The sequence below is a fragment of the Mytilus trossulus genome, unplaced genomic scaffold (assembly GCF_036588685.1).
Source record: "Mytilus trossulus isolate FHL-02 unplaced genomic scaffold, PNRI_Mtr1.1.1.hap1 h1tg000343l___fragment_1__unscaffolded, whole genome shotgun sequence".
NCBI lineage: Eukaryota > Metazoa > Mollusca > Bivalvia > Mytilida > Mytilidae > Mytilus > Mytilus trossulus.
In genome coordinates this window covers 712,971-732,112 of record NW_026963332.1, presented here as the reverse complement: position 1 = coordinate 732,112, position 19,142 = coordinate 712,971, and the positions used below count along the sequence as shown (strand labels likewise).

The 19,142-nt window shown below is 33.7% G+C and overlaps 1 protein-coding gene across 1 annotated transcript; it reads left to right on the top strand.

Moving 5' to 3' along the window:
• LOC134701770 (sorting and assembly machinery component 50 homolog) lies at window positions 1-19,071 on the top strand. Its single transcript, XM_063562893.1, has 14 exons — window positions 1-122; window positions 2,763-2,858; window positions 3,183-3,284; window positions 3,547-3,634; window positions 4,353-4,468; window positions 5,614-5,747; window positions 6,328-6,415; window positions 6,861-6,989; window positions 7,745-7,816; window positions 8,585-8,668; window positions 9,557-9,698; window positions 12,075-12,221; window positions 18,428-18,569; window positions 18,946-19,071. The coding sequence occupies exons 1-14, from the start codon at window positions 102-104 to the stop codon at window positions 18,989-18,991; spliced, it is 1,407 nt and encodes a 468-aa protein (XP_063418963.1). The 5' UTR covers window positions 1-101; the 3' UTR covers window positions 18,992-19,071.
• The last annotated feature ends 71 nt before the right edge of the window (window positions 19,072-19,142 follow it).

The window sequence follows — 19,142 nt, the reverse complement described above, 5'->3', positions numbered from 1 at the left end:
GAACGACCAAGAATTTAGTATTACTATTGATATTTCCGGTTGGAATGCCGGTTTGACTTTCACAGAATTTTTGACGTCTGTTTACAACATAGCGTGTTTTCATGGGAACAGTTCACGCAAAAGTAACTACAATATTCTCCCTCAAGAAAGGATAAGGTCCATTGGCACGAAAAAGTGTCGTTCCGTGACTGACGAACAATTAAAAGGGGGGGGGGGGGTCACTTAATCTTACTAATTAACTTATATGTCGGTAAAAAGCTCTATGTATTGTTATATGTATAACCGACTTTTAATGAATCTTTTATGCTTATTATTTTCAATGACAGTATCTCATTTGTAGCAGAACAGTGCAAAATCAATTGACTATGAGTAGTGTTTCGTCCATGTGTCGATGTGAGCATGTCCCTGAATAAGTTTTATTATCTAGGACTGCCATCATATGGATATGGCAGCTATCAGGGACGGATTTAGGCGGAGGCATGGCGGGCGTGCACAGGATGAGCGTGATTACAAATCAGCCTATCTACAATTTATTTAAGTATATAAAACAGTCAGTTTAACAGGATAAGCCTGATTACAAATCAACTGGTCCGAGACCACCATTGTCGTCCCTTGATTTTCGTTGTTCACAAATATAGTCCCTAGTGTTGACAGTGGGTTACTTGCCATTAATTTTTATACCCCTTCCAAATTTATTTCTCCATGTTCAATGCCTCAAATTGCAAGTAGGGGGATGAACTTACACTGTAAAAAAATTTGGGTCCAGAATTTTAAAGGAAAGTAGTGATTTGGTTCAGCTGAAAAAGGTTGAAAATGAGCACTTCGGAAGCTGTCAAAAGATTTCAAGACGCCCTAAACATAAAATTGTCCATATTTTGAGTAAGAGGCGATGAAGTTTTCTACAAATTTGATATAATTTGTCCCAAAAGTAGTACAACACACTGTAAAAGTTTCTTTACGAAAGCGCAGGTGGGATTTTTTTTATTTTCATTTATGTTCTAAAAGAAATGCACTACGAATTAATTGTGTTCTCCGACCAACTTACCTACGATTTATTTAAGTTCTATAAATATTTTATACTTCAATGGAAGGTGTCAAACGCGGAGTTGCGTTTTATGACAAATATAATGTTTGGCTTTATAACTATTTTGATCTGAGTGTCACTGATGAGCCTTATGAAGACATGTTGACGATGTGCAAAACAACGTTTTTTTTTGTGGTGTTCCTGTATTTCTTTATGTTACAACTTACAACTACCCGCACCTTAATTGTCTTTCAAGGTTTAGTAAAGATATTACCCGATATTGCTATATAGACAATTTTACAAGTGCTGCCCAGTGTCGTGGTTGTAGATTGGTTTGCATAGGAACACAGAATCAAATTAAATGTTCACATGATCTTCAGCTTCTGTTTTTAGGGCTGCAGCTTTATAACTGTAGCTTAATAAACTCATATGTGCAATATGAATTCCTTAGTGGGTTTTAGGAGATTGTTGTAGATTTTTCCAATTTGTAGGAGACCTTGCCATCACTACTCTGAGGTTCTTCGAGGACCAGGGACATATTGTTTTACCTCTGTCTGTCCATCCCCCAGTCAGTCACTTGATATTTAATACAGAGGAACCAATAAGACTTATACAAATCTAATAAAATCGTTATTGTTACCCCCCCTGAAGATATTCAATTGATTAATATGAATGCAACACATGTATTCCCAGCAACCATTGTCTTACACCACTATATTTTTTATATGGAGGGTCAGCTTGTGTATTCCGGACTGAGTTCTGTCTCTATCCTTATTGTCTTCAGTCCTGTTTGCTGGGAAATATATGGGGGTAGTCTCAATGAATGGAACCTAAAAGATTTCTTGTTAAATATGGCAATTGTTAGTTGTTGTTAGGGGAGGATTTATGCAGTTTCAGCTTGAAACTTTAATTTCTCCCTTGTTTTACCACACAATAATTCGAGATTTCTACATTGCACCCTCTTTAGAAAAACAATTTTACCTCCAAAAATTTCTAAAAACTTTGCGCCCCCCCTAACTTGAAATCCTGAATCCTCCCCTGTCTATACAGTCTATTAACTCAATATTTACTGCTGCTATCCAACCTCATACTATGGGTGCACATACTTTTTTGAAACAATCATATGATGATGGGCTTATGGACCTTGTGACAATATGGGCTTTGTCTTTTTAACATTAGGCCACACTTAAAAATATTTTGGTTTGCCAAAACCCTACCCAAAGGTTGAGACAGTGGGTAGGTAGGTAGGCATTTTCTTCTTTTAAAAAAAAAAAAGAAATTGAAGTATCAGATGTTTATTAGTCTTCATGCCTATTTGATTAAAAAAAACTTCTTCAAATCAGGACAATAAAAGAATTTGAGAAGGCAGCTTTTTTCTGGGTAGGTAACAAAAGAAAACTACTGAATTACAGGCCCCAGACTAAGAACAGGCACATTCGGAATGTAGCAGGGTTAAACATGTTAGCGGGTGCCAAACCCATTCCTTACTTCAGACTGTGCTGTAACAGTACAATATAAGAACAAACTATGAAAATCAGTTGATAAAGGTTTACTCATCAAATGGATACAAATAGCAATACATCTAAGATTATTCAATAGAGAACTACATATATATTACTAGAAGTAACTTGAACATAATTTATATTCAAGTTACTTCTAATAATAGTTAATGAAACTGGAAAGAATATAATTATGGATTGTTTAACTAAGAGTTAAGTTATTTTCTGTATTATTTCAGGCCCCTGAGACCACAATGGAATCACACAGAACACAGTTTGAAGGAACATCAAATGACACAGATCCAAATTTTAAATTTGACATCAGAACAGTGCCTGTAAGTATGTTTTTTTTATGTCACAATGAGGGTTCATTCATTTCTTTCAGCATTTATGCTATGGACCTATTTCTTTATTTTAGTACCATTTTAAATATTTGGAAAAATCTTAAAAGACTTGAAGTTGAAAATGAAAGATTCTGGAATGAAATTTGCCTTTGGTAAAACATTGCAAGCAGGGTCTAGAGGAGTTCATCTATTGACTGAAGTTTGGCAGGACATAAATAAAATAAAAATATATGGATAAAATAGTTAAAACTTTAGAAAAATATTAGTTATTCAAATGTATGAGAAGAAAATTAAATAAAAACTTTTTGCTTTCAGGTAAAGGTTGACCGAATTGTAATTGATGGAGTAGGAAAAACCAAAAATGATATCCTTGAAAAGACACTTAAGCCAGTTCTGTCAGCAACAAACTTCAAAGAGGTAGTGTTTTAAACAACTTGGTCTTTATATTTATGCTTGACTATCTAAAAGTTTAAATTTGGTAAAATGTATTTAAGAGACTTGTTTGACATTCCTACTTATTATCAAGATGAAATTGCAATTATTTTATAATCATTAACATATTTATTTTGTTTTTGTGTACCATGTATATTTTTAAAATAAAATTCTGAAGAATTATGTTATGTCCTAGGCCATATAGCATGTATAGAGTTTAATATATTTGAAATAATTTTCATTGCAGATGGTTGAAAAAAGTACACAGGCCAAAATATTATTGGAAAAATTAGAATTGTTTAAAAAAGTTGATATTCTAATAGACACAAATAAAGGTTTGTATATATGTATATTATTATGACCTTAAAAGAAATTAAATCATTTCTGATTGCAGAAGTATTTTTAAGAATTTTATTATGTTATAACTTTGTCATAATTGTTTAATAGAGCCATGGTATAGATGGAAATAAATACTAAATAACTTTTACTTTTAAATGGAAATATGTCAGTGAAACCATAGGTTTTATATATAGATATAGGAAGATGTGGTGTGAGTGCCAATGAGACAACTCTCCATCCAAATAACAATTTAAAAATTAAACCATTATAGGTTAAAGTACGACCTTCAACACGGAGCCTTGGCTCACACCGAACAACAAGCTATAAAGGGCCCCAAAATTACTAGTGTAAAACCATTCAAACGGGAAAACCAACGGTCTAATCTATATAAACAAAACGAGAAACGAGAAACACGTATATATTACATAAACAAACGACAACTACTGTACATCAGATTCCTGACTTAGGACAGGTGCAAACATTTGCAGCGGGATTAAACGTTTTAATGGGCCCAAACCTTCTCCCTTTTTCTGAAACAATAGCATAACATCACAACATAGAAAAACATACGATAAAATATCAATTGGCAGACTTAACTCAATCAAAAAACGTATGATTACCTTTATATTGTTTTGATATGCTTTAATGACACAAAAATGAATGATAAAATTGTACATGATCAACAACTTTCTTATATGATATTCTATTTGTTAGAACCAAATGCATCAGCCAATGGATATGAAGTGCAATATCATGTGGAGGAAAGGAAATATCCTATTTTAAATGTAAAAATGGAATTAGGAGCACATTCAGCTAATGAAAGTGATGTGGTAAGATAAAATGTCATTAACTTGTTTTTCTTTCAAAGTTTTTGATTAAAACTGGAACAAAAGTCCATGTAATGCTACATAGGTCCGGTTAAACATTTTGGGAAATTATCATTTGCCTATTTCTCTTAAACTATGTTGAATATCCAAACCAAAGTTGGCAGGGGTGATGTGTGAAAGATCAGTTTAAAAAAAAAATGCTTGTATATTTCCATTTGATAAAATCATGATCACCATAGGTCAGTCATCCTTGATTCTGATTAATTTTAGGTTGAACTAAAGCCTCTAATTATGCAAATCAAAACTCCCTACACACTGATTTTGAAGTAAATACTTCTCAACATGATCAACTAATCAAAATAAATAAAAGTAGATTTGATGAATTGCTAAGACAGCAACCCAATAATACATATAACCTAAAGACATTGAAAGATCAATAAACTGTCTTTTATACTAGACAACTATATAGATGAAATGTCAATCTCTAAATGGTATCCAGTCCAAATTTCCAAAAAGAAGTGAAGAAATTAAACTCAATCTACAAATAAACCACAAAAAAATACACATGAATCTATGACATAAGACAACAACTGAAAGGCACTTGAAAGTTTGGAAGGAGTAAAAAAAAATTTAGATCCAAACTCCTATTAGTATATATGAATGAAAAGATATTTACACACATTAAATCACAAGATTACATTCACGGTGAATCTGCTAGTAGTTGTACACAAATGTTTAGATCATATATAATATTCTGTAAATTCATTTATTATTGCATACATTTATTATTTTGATTTTTAAGAAAGACCAAAAAAGAGAGATTGATATTTGAGATTTTTAAGTTTAGGGAATTCTACATAAAGTTATATGTATCAAATTTCACAATGCAAGTTCTTATTATTGGGATACTCACTGAGTCCCATTATTTGCACAATAAAAAAATTGCAGTAATTTCTGAATGTATAGTTTTTGTAGATTTTATTGATATATGAGCAAAATGTTGCATTTGAAATAATTGAAAATCCTTAATTTAAGCATATTATATATGAGCTGGCAGTAACCTGAATTTCAATTATATTTCAGTGTAAAAAAATAGATGGATTTGATATTTCGTATTAAATGATTAAAAGATATGTATATCTTTATAGGTGGTAAGAATGAAATATCCAAATATGTTTGGTCGTGGTGAATCATGTACTCTGGATTACAGCAGAGTTTTCAAAGATGATGGAGGATATGGCTTTCAGTTTTCAAAACCCATCAATGGGGATCCTGATATAAGGTAAATATTTTAATTTTGCAAGAAAGGAACTGAAATACAATTTACACTATATGATAGAAAAACAAAGGATATGGGGTATCCATCCATTACACAAAATCAGTACATGCACAGCAAAAACATGCAAAAAGCCAAGGAACAGTGCTGGTGTTGCTGTTCTTCATCTCAAAGTCACAATGAAGCACACAACATCGAGCCCAACCACTAAACACACAACAATTTTTTGGTTTGAAATTCCAAACATGTTACTGCAGTCTAATTTATTTTTGTAGATACATGTACCAATATTCATGGATGCCGGAGGAAAATATTAAATTTTATGGTATTGCCAAAGTCTGCATACCAGTACAAGCAAATATTAAAAGAATTGTAATTCATTATACATTAAAAAAAAATTCTTTCAAAAAATTAAAATCCACAAATTTAAGAACCAAGAACATGCAACTTTTGCTCAAACCATAAAAATAGATACCCAGTGGCCATTAATAAAATATGGAATTCGAGGTAAAAATCATTATATGTGAAGTAAGAGAGACATATGAGTTCCAATAAAAATACTGATATTATATTTGATTATTTTTAGAATTGGAACTAATGTATATAAAGGCTATGCAGAATTTCCATGGAGTAGTTTTAAAGAAATCAGCCGAGGAACTGCCTTACATTTAATGGTAAATTAATCTCTATTGCTGTTATACATGTATGTCATTACAAAATGTTGTAACGTATATTGACGGATAGAACTTTTTCAAATGTACGGAAAAGAAAAGTTTAGAAAAGGTTGAAATAAAATGTACACATAACACCTAATTAATTTGTCAGTATTATATGATATACAACTACATGTATTTACCAAAATACTATTAAAAAGTCAAAACACATTCTTCGATGTGATCTTTCATTATAAATGACTCACTGATATTGTGCAAAAAAATCGATATATGATAAATGTTTAAATGAGAAAAAAACATAAGGTAAGCAAGAATAAAAAAGACAGACGATACCTGCTGTCCTCGACACTGAACCTTGTATCTTGTTCTAAATCAAACAAGTTGTAAATGAACATTTCAGACATGGCAAAAAATAAAAAATATGTTTTTATAATTTATATTACAGTTTCCCACTATATTAGGTTCACACTGTTTAAAGTGGGAAGGAGTGTGGAGAGAGATGAGAGCTCTCAACAGAAACACATCATTTGCAGTCCGAGAGCAAGCAGGACATACATTAAAGTCAAGTATACAGGTATTTTTGTTTATGTTTTTTAAAATTATTGGTATCTTAAGTACCAATGCTGACAAATGATTCCTTATAGGAGTTTTAGCCCTAAACAAACAATTTTTTACCATTTTTTTTGTGATTTGGTTATTACATTTAAATGATTTAAACCTGTAGCAAAAATGAGAAATTGTAAATTGAAAAAATGACCAGCAGGACAAGATCTTGCTATGATTTCATATGGTTGGATTGTGAACTGGAACAGCATTTGTTAATTTAAGTCATGAACATATGGTATTTAGTTGCGTTAAAATGTAAACATCTTGATACTGTAAATTCAGAAATTATTGCGTTCATTTATTATTGCGATTTTTCATTTTGGACTTAAATGCGATTTTAATTTTTATGATTTTGAGGATTTTGAGAATAATCCTGTTAAATTCATATAAAATATTTCAAAATGCGAGTTTAAATTATTGCTTTACAACTCAGTCGCATTTTTCGCAATAATAAAAACATCACATTAATTTTTGAATTTACAGTATATAGCTATAGTCTGTAAGCAGTTTCAGAAGCATTTCAATGAATATACTCCAGTGCTTCCAACACATATTTGTCAAACATTTTTTTTCTTTCAAGAAATTCAGTACATAATAACTTGAACCAAACTTTCTGTAAATTCTGCCTCATCTCCCAGTAGTTGCCTGTCCATTGGTAAAGAAATTGTTTGCATAACGAAAAGACATTTAAAAGAGATGACTATGTTTGGTTTATTGTTTCAGCATGTATTAATGAGAGATAGAAGAGATGATAAGATATTACCTACCAAAGGATATTTAGTCAAGTTAACACAGGTAACAAATTATTTCTCTTAATATAGTAGTTATCCATCAGTTAAACATACATAGGTCTGTTCTATGGTCTGGTTGTTGTCTCTTTAACACATTCCCTGTTTCCATTCTCAATTTCATAGGTAGGTAGGTATTTCTTTTGGCAAAAATTATCCCCTTTTTTCGTCTATTTATATGAATCACAATTTATGACCAAAAACATTACAGATCAGTCTCATATCCAATTAATAGAAAATTGAATAAAACTTACCTTTAACCTGATGATAATTTTGCTGTTATTATTCAAGGGTTCTCTAGTTATAGAAATTAACCCCAAGAAACTGACTTTCAATAAGTCTTATATGAATAGCAGTAGTTTTTTTTCGATTAGGATATTTCATTATCACACAGGAAGCTTAATACTGCAATTTATGACATAGTTACATCTATCACAAAGTTAGAAACATTTGCAGTTTGTATAAAGTAATCTTTTTTGACAAACTTGCATTCATTGGCATTGTGCACAAAATTGTCTCTTAAAAGAATTGTACTGCTCTTGAATTTGCAGGGTACAACTATCGTGGATCAGTTTTTATCAAAGATCAAATTACATTTCTGACTGATGATTTATGGACTATATACTTGAGCAGTACCTAGTTTTAATGCCTAACTGATGTGATGACAACAGAAAATTATAAGTGGTATAAGAGGTTGTACATGGCGATTTCTTAAAAAAAAATATTTTATTTTTATTGTGGTTATGTGCTTTGGTTTACATTTTCTCAATTTCAGGAGTATGCTGGTCTCGGTGGAAATGTAGAATTTGTCAAGAACGATGTTGAACTTCAGTATAATTTACCTTTAGTGTTCGATTCAGTAAGTAAATATACATGTGTTTTCATTCTCCAGTAGGAATATTCATATTGTATGTAGAAAACCTAACTTTTTGGCCTTAGTTTCATTCAATGATCATATTTATACTACTTTATACTTTAAGTATAGCACTTTTTATTAAGTTTTAAAGATTTTTGAAAATATTATTACTTAGATTATTAGAGTATATTTTATTCTCTCCATCAAAATAGCAGCACTATACTGCAATATAATGTCAATTATACATAACTATAACTGTACATTGCAGGAAATCAATGATGCACAACTTTTGACTTTTAGACACATATATGAATAATTTATGTTGAATTAAAAATTTTGCTCATAACATGAATCATTGTAATGGACAAGTCTATTAAAATGAATGTGGAAGTGAAATTTTTGATATGTCCTTTAAAGTATGAACCTTATGATACTTATTGCCACCTCACCATATAAAATATGGCGATGTGGTATGATTGCTAATGAGATAACTATCCACAAAAGTTCAAATGAAGAGGATCTCAGCAATTATAGGAAAATGTAGGGCCTTTAATAATGAGAAAAACCTACACTGTATAGTCCGTTATAAAAGACCCTGAGATGAAAATATGAATCAACTTACTTGAGAAAAATAACAGCCTAATTTATAATAAAACAATTTAGGAAAAATAAATATGACAGACATGAACCAAGGACAACCATTGAACTACAGGCCAAGATATGGGACAGGCACATTAAGAATTTGGAGGGATTTAACATGTTTGTGAGGTCTCAACCCTCCCTTTCACTTGGGACAGTGGTGTAACAGCACAACATACTTTCTTCAAATTTTAAAGCACAGAAGATAGAGTTCGTTTTAGTATTTATTCATGAAGACATTTTCTATTACAGATAATACAGTTATCTTTAGCCGGTGGAATTTTAACAAAAATAGATCAAAACAAAGACATCAAAATCAACGATAGATACTTTCTTGGAGGTCCTCTGACACTGAGAGGCTTCACAGTAAATGGTGTTGGTCCCCATTCAGATGGTAGGTTTTATATATTGATTTTATTAATTTAATGTTTAAGGTGGTATGGGTGTCTTCCTGTGATTGTAAAAAACAGAGAACCAAAGGTCCAGATTTTCTATCAAGTTAGCAAAATTTGATGCAGGAATGAAGATTTTAAATGTGAATGTTCATTTAAAAGAACCAATTTATAAGAATATGACTTATAATAATTAAATATCTTTGCAAATGTTGATTATTTTTGGTTGCTTTTAATTTTTTTTAAATTGGCATTTTAAGGGGAAGTAACTCTGAAACAGTATATTTCCGAAGGAATCAACATAGAATTTTCCTATCTTGTATTTTAACTAGAAAAACGTATGGTGACCCTATTTTTTCTTTTGATATTCTCAAAGCATTGTCTGAAAGCTATCTTTTCCTTAAGTATTTAACAATTCTATCATTTTCTTTAGTTTCTAATAACAAAATGGTGTTTTTCTCTGTATAATCCATACAAAATGTGTCATTTTGTCATGTCCTGTAGCTTGAGAAAATGCGCAGTGACCTATCATTTTTATTAGCTCACCGGGCGAAGGGCCAAGTGAGCTTTTCTCATCACTTGGCGTCCGGCGTTAACTTTTACAAAAATATTCTCCTCTGAAACTACTGGGTCAAATTTAACCAAACTTGGCCACAATCATCATTGATGTATCTAGTTTAATCCAACCAAGATGGCCGCCATGGCTAAAAATAGAACATAAAGGTAAAATGCAGTTTTTGGCTTATAACTCAAAACCAAAGCATTTAGAGCAAATCTGACAAGGGTTAAATTGTTTATCAGGTCAAGATCTATCTGCCCTAAAATTTTCAGATGAATCAAACAACCTATTGTTGGGTTGCTGCCCCTAAATTGGTAATTTTAAAGAAATTTTACTGTTTTTGGTTATTATCTTGAAGATTATTATAGATGGAGATAAACTGTAAACAGCAATAATGTTCAGCAAAGTAAGATTTAAAAATAAGTCAACTTATGGTCAGTTGACCCCTTTAGGAGTTATTGCCCTTTATAGGCAATTTTTAACCATTTTTCATAAATCTCCTTGATCTTGTACAAAAATCTTCTCCTCTGAAACTACTGAGCCAAATAAATCCAAACATAGCCAGAATCATTATTAGGCTATCTATTTCAAAAATTGTGTTATGTGACCGGGCAAACCAACCAAGATGGCGGCTACGCTAAAAATAGAACATAGGGGTAAAATGCAGTTTTTGGCTTATAACTCAAAAACCAAAGCATTTAGAGCAAATCTGACAAGGGGTAAAATTGTTTATCTGGTGAAGATCTATCTGCCCTGAAATTTTTAGATGAATCGGACAACTCGTTGTTAGGTTGCTGCCCCTGAATTGGTAATTTTAAGGAAATTTTGCTGTTTTGGGTTATTATCTTGAATATTATTATAGATAGAGATAAACTGTAAACAGCAATAATGTACAGCAATTTAAGACTCAAAAATAAGTCAAAATGACCAAAATGGTCAATTGACCCCCTAAGAAGTTATTGTCCTTTATAATCAATTTTTAAAAATTTTCATAAAATTTGTAAATTTTTACTAACATTTTCCACTGAAACTACACGGACAAGTTCATAATAGATAGAGATAATTGTAAGCAGCAAGAATGTTCAGTAAAGGAAGATGTACAAACACATCACAATCACCTAAACACAATTTTGTCATGAACTGTCTGCTTCCTTTGTTTAATTCACATATGCCAAGGTGAGCGACACAGGCTCTTTAGAGCCTCTAGTTATATTTTTCAACATATACCAATAGATACTACGTTTTGGCAAAGTATGAACAAATTCTATCATTTTTATTTTAGACTCCCATACCACCTTAATAGTAACTTTGTTATTCTTACTCTTTATTTCTGATTGATAACTAGTTGTTTTGCCTTGAGTTAACAGTAAATGACTTTATAATATTATACATAATATATTTATATGGAAAAATGCAAAACATCGTGATCAGAGATAAAAGTTAGATGTGATTTCAAAATTGCTTTACTTGAAAGCAACCAACTCTGTCACTTTGGTTTTGTATTAATCTTGGAGAGAAAAAAATAACATAATATTATTAATGTCTAGGTTGTTTAGACTGACGTTCAAATTAAATCCTAAACAGTTATAAGAAATAAATGGTTGAATCTCTGTAGTTTTGATAGTAATTCTTTTTAATGCTAAAGAAAAACTACAATCTATAAACCTAATGCATTTGAAAATCTTTTCTTGTTTTACCTTCATCAGGATAGTTTAAGGCCAATTATTTGAAAGCCAAAGATTTTAAAAATTAAAGTAGCTTCAAAATCTAACTGTGTTCCAGCTTTATTATTATCTCCTAAATAATTTGTATATTTCAGGTAATGCCTTAGGAGCTGATGCCTACTGGTTAAGTGGTCTACATCTATATACACCTTTACCATTCAGACCAGGAAAAGGAGGATTTGGGGAAATGTTTAGATCTCACTTTTTTGTCACAGCAGGCAACTTGGGGAATGTAAATCTAAGTAAGTAACTTTGTTCAAATCAGATTGATTTGTTTTTTGTAAATATAAAATGTGGTATAAATGTCAATGAAACAAAATCTCCAGCAGAGACTGAATGGGATAGATGTAAGCCACAATTGGGCACCGCATAGCCTTCAACATTAACAAGTTATTGGGCACCCCATGGCCTTTAACATTGACAAGTTATTGGGCACCGCATGACCTTCAACATTGACAAGTTATTGGGCACCGCATGGCCTTCAACATTGACAAGTTATTGGGCACCGCATGGCCTTCAACATTGACAAGTTATTGGGCACCGCATGGCCTTCAACATTGACAAGTTATTGGGCACCGCATGGCCTTCAACATTGACAAGTTATTGGGCACCGCATGACCTTCAACATTGACCAGTTAATGGGCACCGCATGGCCTTCAACATTGACAAGTTATTGGGCACCACATGGCCTTCAACATTGACAAGTTATTGGGCACCGCATGGCCTTCAACATTGACCAGTTATTGGGCACCACATGGCCTTCAACATTGACAAGTTATTGGGCACCGCATGGCCTTCAACATTGACCAGTTAATGGGCACCGCATGGCCTTCAACATTGACAAGTTATTGGGCACCACATGGCCTTCAACATTGACAAGTTATTGGGCACCGCATGGCCTTCAACATTGACAAGTTATTGGGCACCCCATGACCTTCAACATTGACCAGTTATTGGGCACCGCATGGCCTTCAACATTGACAAGTTATTGGGCACCCCAAGACCTTCAACATTGACAAGTTATTGGGCACCGCATGGCCTTCAACATTGACCAGTTATTGGGCACCCCAAGACCTTCAACATTGACAAGTTATTGGGCACCGCATGGCCTTCAACATTGACAAGTTATTGGGCACCCCAAGACCTTCAACATTGACAAGTTATTGGGCACCGCATGGCCTTCAACATTGACCAGTTATTGGGCACCGCATGGCCTTCAACATTGACAAGTTATTGGGCACCGCATGGCCTTCAACATTGACAAGTTATTGGGCACTGCACGGCCTTCAACATTGACAAGTTATTGGGCACCACATGGCCTTCAACATTGACAAATTAGTGGGCACCTAATGGCCTTCAACATTGACAAGTTAGTGGGCACCTCATGGCCTTCAACATTGACAAGTTATTGGGCACTGCATGGCCTTCAACATTGACAAGTTAGTGGGCACCGCATGGCCTTCAACATTGACAAGTTATTGGGCACCACATGGCCTTCAACATTGACCAGATAATGGGCACCGCATGGCCTTCAACATTGACAAGTTATTGGGCACTGCATGGCCTTCAACATTGACAAGTTATTGGGCACCCCATGGCCTTCAACATTGACAAGTTATTGGGCACTGCATGGCCTTCAACATTGACAAGTTATTGGGCACCGCATGGCCTTCAACATTGACAAGTTAGTGGGCACCTCATGGCCTTTAACATTGACAAGTTAGTGGGCACCACATGGCCTTCAACATTGACTAGTTATTGGGCACCGCATGGCCTTCAACATTGACAAGTTAGAGGGCACCTCATGGCCTTCAACATTGACCAGTTATTGGGCACCTCATGGCCTTCAACATTGACAAGTTAGTGGGCACCTCATGGCCTTCAACATTGACAAGTTAGTGGGCACCTCATGGCCTTCAATATTGACAAGTTATTGGGCACCGCATGGCCTTCAACATTGACAAGTTATTGGGCACCGCATGGCCTTCATCATTGACAAGTTATTGGGCACCACATGGCCTTCAACATTGACAAGTTATTGGGCACCGCATGGCCTTCAACATTGACAAGTTATTGGGCACCGCATGGCCTTCAACATTGACAAGTTATTGGGCACCGCATGGCCTTCAACATTGACAAGTTATTGGGCACCCCATGACCTTCAACATTGACCAGTTATTGGGCACCGCATGGCCTTCAACATTGACAAGTTATTGGGCACCCCAAGACCTTCAACATTGACCAGTTATTGGGCACCGCATGGCCTTCAACATTGACCAGTTATTGGGCACCGCATGGCCTTCAACATTGACAAGTTATTGGGCACCGCATGGCCTTCATCATTGACAAGTTATTGGGCACTGCATGGCCTTCAACATTGACAAGTTATTGGGCACCGCATGACCTTCAACATTGACAAGTTATTGGGCACTGCATGGCCTTCAACATTGACAAGTTATTGGGCACCGCATGGCCTTCAACATTGACAAGTTATTGGGCACTGCATGGCCTTCAACATTGACAAGTTATTGGGCACCGCATGGCCTTCAACATTGACAAGTTATTGGGCACTGCATGGCCTTCAACATTGACAAGTTATTGGGCACCACATGGCCTTCAACATTGACAAATAAGGGGGCACCTAATGGCCTTCAACATTGACAAATAAGGGGGCACCTAATGGCCTTCAACATTGACAAGTTAGTGGGCACCTCATGGCCTTCAACATTGACAAGTTATTGGGCACCGCATGGCCTTCAACATTGACAAGTTAGTGGGCACCGCATGGCCTTCAACATTGACAAGTTATTGGGCACCACATGGCCTTCAACATTGACCAGTTATTGGGCACCGCATGGCCTTCAACATTGACAAGTTATTGGGCACTGCATGGCCTTCAACATTGACAAGTTATTGGGCACCCCATGGCCTTCAACATTGACAAGTTATTGGGCACTGCATGGCCTTCAACATTGACAAGTTATTGGGCACCGCATGGCCTTCAACATTGACAAGTTAGTGGGCACCTCATGGCCTTTAACATTGACAAGTTAGTGGGCACCACATGGCCTTCAACATTGACTAGTTATTGGGCACCGCATGGCCTTCAACATTGACAAGTTAGAGGGCACCTCATGGCCTTCAACATTGACCAGTTATTGGGCACCTCATGGCCTTCAACATTGACAAGTTAGTGGGCACCTCATGGCCTTCAACATTGACAAGTTAGTGGGCACCTCATGGCCTTCAATATTGACAAGTTATTGGGCACCGCATGGCCTTCAACATTGACAAGTTATTGGGCACCGCATGGCCTTCAACATTGACAAGTTATTGGGCACCGCATGGCCTTCAACATTGACAAGTTATTGGGCACCGCATGGCCTTCAACATTGACTAGTTATTGGGCACCGCATGGCCTTCAACATTGACAAGTTAGAGGGCACCTCATGGCCTTCAACATTGACCAGTTATTGGGCACCTCATGGCCTTCAATATTGACAAGTTATTGGGCACCGCATGGCCTTCAACATTGACAAGTTATTGGGCACCGCATGGCCTTCAACATTGACAAGTTATTGGGCACCCCATGGCCTTCAACATTGACCAGTTATTGGGCACCTCATGGCCTTCAACATTGACAAGTTAGTGGGCACCTCATGGCCTTCAACATTGACAAGTTAGTGGGCACCTCATGGCCTTCAATATTGACAAGTTATTGGGCACCGCATGGCCTTCAACATTGACAAGTTATTGGGCACCGCATGGCCTTCAACATTGACAAGTTATTGGGCACTGCATGGCCTTCAACATTGACAAGTTATTGGGCACCGCATGGCCTTCAACATTGACAAGTTATTGGGCACCGCATGGCCTTCAACATTGACAAGTTATTGGGCACCCCATGACCTTCAACATTGACTTCTAAGTTTACAACACTCTTTCTAGCTAATTTTTTTTTGTAAATTTTTCTTGACTTTAATGGAAGCAGTGATATTCTAATTGGTCTGAAGCTTGGTAATGTTGAGTTCCAGTGTGCAGTTTTCAAGGTCATTTTCATCAGTCATGTTTCAGACTAAAGTACATTTGCTTCTTCAACTGCATGCAATGACGCATGTCTAGACCGGATCTTGTTTTCTTTTGCAATCAATTAAGTTGAGATTGTTTTTTATTATCATTGCAAGAAGAAATCAATAGTAAATTTTCTTCTGCATGCATATGAAAAAAACTGTCTGTGGCTTTCAGTTACCTATAATTCCATGATTTCACCTTAATTCTATCTTCAATTTGAAACTTCCTCAAAAGACTTGTTCAGTAACTTCAATATAAACTGAAGAAGACTTTACCAAAACTGGCTGAAAATATCACTTTCCATTTAAAAGTATTGTTATTTTTTGGCAAAGTAAATATGAAAATGTGTGCTTTTACCTCAAACAGGCCTTAGTCATAAAAAATATCACAAAAAGTAAGTCATTAAGGTATATTTTTCTTTGGGTATACATTTCTTTTGTTGTTGCTAGTTTGCCTATGACTTTGTTAATGTTTATATTGACAACAGCACTTGCTTCCTAAAGAAATATTTTCTGGGGATAATTTGCTATCTCAAGTGCAGGGATGGGCACAATTACTGACAAATGTAATCTATTATCAAGTTTTTAGATCAAATCTCTTGATAAAGATTAGAAATACTTTAAAAAAATCTTGAAATTTTGACTTTCAACCTAAATGAAAGATGTCATCGCATTGCAATAATCACTTATTCATAACTAATTGTTTTTCAAAATTTTGCTTTTTTACTGACATACGTTAGCTTTTTTATTTTTATTCTTTAAACATTTTTTTTAGCATAGTTAATTATAATGTTTAAGGAAATATAAAAAAAAAGTAGAATAATTAATTAGTTCAGCTAAATTTTAAGATCAATATTTATTTTTATAACGACATGCATGATTTAAACCTTTTGTTTGGATAGCCCCCCTAATTACAGATTTTTTAACTGCCACTGGGGTACAATTTATAACCTGGGGCTAAATATTGTAAATTTCCTTCTTAATTAGACATAAGATAATTGAAATAAAACAAAGTATGTTTGTTATTGTTTAGAAGACTTTGATCATCTCATTAGTAAAGACAAGAATGTTGTTAAGATTTGTTAACTTCTTCAATCAAATTATATACAAAATATATATAGTGTCAAAGGGATACATGTACAAATGTAGTATGAAACTGTATCTATTTCTTAAAAGAATTGCTATGCATTGCCATTGGTTCATTGTTAAGAGGATTTTGTGTTCTTTATTAATTTGATTTATATACATGTACATGTATATCATAACATTTAAGAAATCAACTGTTAATCTTTTCTAAGCTTTAATTTCAACTCTGATTGAAAATGATGTTTTCAGGAAATTTAATACAAATAAGCTTACTTCTTTTAAAAAATGTAGTACAGAACTTAACATAAGACAGATACATTTCTTATTTAAGATCTATTTTCTTATTTTAATATTAAAGCCCTTGAATTATTGACAAGCACATCCATCCATTTGTTTCAAAAGCTATAGATATAAAGTAAATTTAGGTAGGGGATCTGGTTACTCATAATGCAGCTTGAGACGGTAGATAGAAATAAGGCAGTTGTGAAACTCTCAAGTATTGTTGATTCATAATATTTTATCTGTACTACAAAGTGATAACATACATATTTTTCTCTGAAACAGGTTTTTTTCATCAAACTATTTTACTAAAGTAATCGAAATGTAATCGAAAAGTAATCGATGATTACATCCAAATTTTTGCTGTAATCGATTAAATTACGATTACATGTAATGGAAAATGTCTTCAATTACAGATTACTGTTGATTACTTGAAAAAATGTAATCAATTACAATCGATTACTGTTACAGATTACGATTACCCCATCCCTGCTCAAGTGAGAATAATGGTATGAAAAATTATCACGAAAAAAGATTAAAAAAAAAAGACCCCACAAAATAGCAATAAAATTTAGTATTGAAATAAATAATTAAATTGATATATGAAAGGGAAAAACCTTTTGAAATAAGCACTTGTACAGTTAAAGACAATGTACTAGCTATTATCTTGGCTGCAAAACATTTGGAATGCCATCTGCAATTGCACTGTCGTAGTTATGAATTTGATATAAATAAAAAACATTTGTTGATGTGTAATGAATTACTGCATTTATACATTTAATTTCTGTTACACCTTAAAACAACATGAAGAAAATCAATTAAAAAAAATTAGGAAATTACTTGAATCTTTAGAAATCTTTAGTATACGCTGATATTCAAGGAATATTTTGTTGTTGACTGTAGTCTATATCAGTACAATTTATAAAATATTCTCGGATAATAGAGAAAGGGTTAAGTATTTTATTCAAACATTGGTAAACTATTAAAGTTTATTTATGTTTTCTAATTTTCAGTGGAAACTGCCAAAGAAAATTTAAAAAATCTCACAGAAACATTTCGTTTATCATATGGACTTGGTGTTGTGTTGCGATTAGGTGGAATAGCCAGATTAGAAATAAATTATGTGATACCAGTGCGGTCTCAAATTGGAGATAAGTAAGTATATAGTTTCTTGATATTTTTACTTTGTTTCAAATTTATTACAACTTACTTAGTTCTTCTTTAGTAGGTGCAAAAAGAATTAATTTTGACCTCCAAACATTGCTAAAATTAAAAACTAAGTGCACGACCAAAGGATAGCTCTCTGTTTTCATTTTAAAATGTTATTACATGTATATGAACAAAGAAAAGAAATATAGGTTATATGACAATGAGACAGAAACCCAAAAGATGTATAAGTTAATAAACAGTAGATGTATCTTAGTGAAAACCTCCTTTTCACTGAAAATGATTTATATGAATTAAATGAGAGGTAGGCTGCAATTAGATAATTTCAGCATACAATTAAGCATGTTTTTATTTTATTTTTCAGTGTTGACAGAGGTTTCCAGTACGGAATTGGAATTTCATTTTTATAACAGATTTAAAAACAGTGCTTATGAAATAAGCCTTATATATCATGTTAAATCTCTCATTTTTAAACATTTGTTACAATCAATTTGTTTTGTGTTTTCATATATTTTAAGTCATATAAATAAGATGTGTTATGAGTGCTAATGAGACAACTCT

Excerpts from the sequence above, each read along its gene's own strand:
- LOC134701770 (XM_063562893.1), top strand. The coding sequence starts at position 102 with ATGGGAACAGTTCACGCAAAA. Across the intron at positions 123-2,762 it reads TGGGAACAGTTCACGCAAAA|GCCCCTGAGACCACAATGGA; the intron begins GTAACTACAATA and ends GTATTATTTCAG. Across the intron at positions 4,469-5,613 it reads CAGCTAATGAAAGTGATGTG|GTGGTAAGAATGAAATATCC; the intron begins GTAAGATAAAAT and ends ATATCTTTATAG.